Genomic DNA, 1001 nt, shown 5'->3' on the forward strand with positions numbered 1-1001 from the left:
TTGTGCGTACGCCAGTTTTATAAATCCGACCCCTGGTCTCTCCTCTGCAGGCTCTGGTCTCTCCTCTGCAGGCTCTGGTCTCTCCTCTGCAGGCTCTGGTCTCTCCTCTGTCCGTCTCTGTCCTTCTCCACCAGGGGCACGCAGGTGCACCCCACGGCCACGGACACGTAGATCTCAGAGTAGGAGTGTCGTCCTCCGGCACAGGATCCGGTCCTCTTCAGGACCACGGAGGGAGCGTAGACCGGAGTGCTGCGGTGTTGCTGGCTCTCCTCCCCGGACGGGCCGAGCAGGCAGCCCTGACACAGGCAGTAGGCCTCCGGGATGGAGCGGGGGTATCTGCTCGGGTCGTACGAGATCCTGCAGAGGGAGTTTGTGCACAGGTGAGGAGAAGGCAGAGCATCAGAACACTGAAACCAACAGGATGTCAGGGATTTATTTTAGGCTACCTTAATAATGATTTACTTTAAAATAATGCAAGATGAGAATCACCTTCTGATGTTACTGAGATCTACTGAGTGAAGTTTGTCCTCTTCCATTTCAATTCATACTGGTAGAAATATTCAGATAATCCCTGAGACCCTGCATCCTCGTAAGATTGACAGATCAGTCAACTCACAACTGGTGTCTTTATTTAGGGAGACAATCCTAATTAGCATTTATTTGTTTTTAAATTATTATTAAAATTATTTTTATTTGCTGACAAAGGAAAAAGGGCTATCATGTTTCAGCCTGTGTCAGAGGGTGCATGTGTTGTCAACATGACCCACTGGATTAATGTGAATGAAACTCATCTATTAGATGCTCATCAAATGCACTTTTTTTTACTGCAACAACAAATAATAAAGAAAGTATAAGAAAATAAAGTATTAGTTAAGGTTTCATTAAAATTTACATATATATATATATCAGGGTTCATGCCGGGTCTTAAAAAGTCTAAAATTTGAAAATCAATATTTTAGGCCTAAAAAAATCTCTAAAAAACGCCCAGATTTTCATCCAAG

General features: G+C 44.2%; 1 protein-coding gene across 1 annotated transcript in view; it reads right to left on the reverse strand.

The window, feature by feature from the left end:
- Nucleotides 1-32: 32 nt before the first annotated feature.
- Nucleotides 33-1001, reverse strand: part of il17d (interleukin 17d) — a gene marked incomplete at both ends in the record, with an annotated part of 2900 nt that continues 1931 nt past the window's right edge. Inside the window, 1 exon segment of the mRNA XM_014018984.1 lies at nt 33-357. Coding sequence (XP_013874438.1) covers nt 33-357 — 325 coding nt within the window.

The sequence above is a fragment of the Austrofundulus limnaeus genome, unplaced genomic scaffold (assembly GCF_001266775.1).
Source record: "Austrofundulus limnaeus strain Quisiro unplaced genomic scaffold, Austrofundulus_limnaeus-1.0 Scaffold206, whole genome shotgun sequence".
In the NCBI taxonomy this organism is placed as follows: Eukaryota; Metazoa; Chordata; class Actinopteri; order Cyprinodontiformes; family Rivulidae; genus Austrofundulus; species Austrofundulus limnaeus.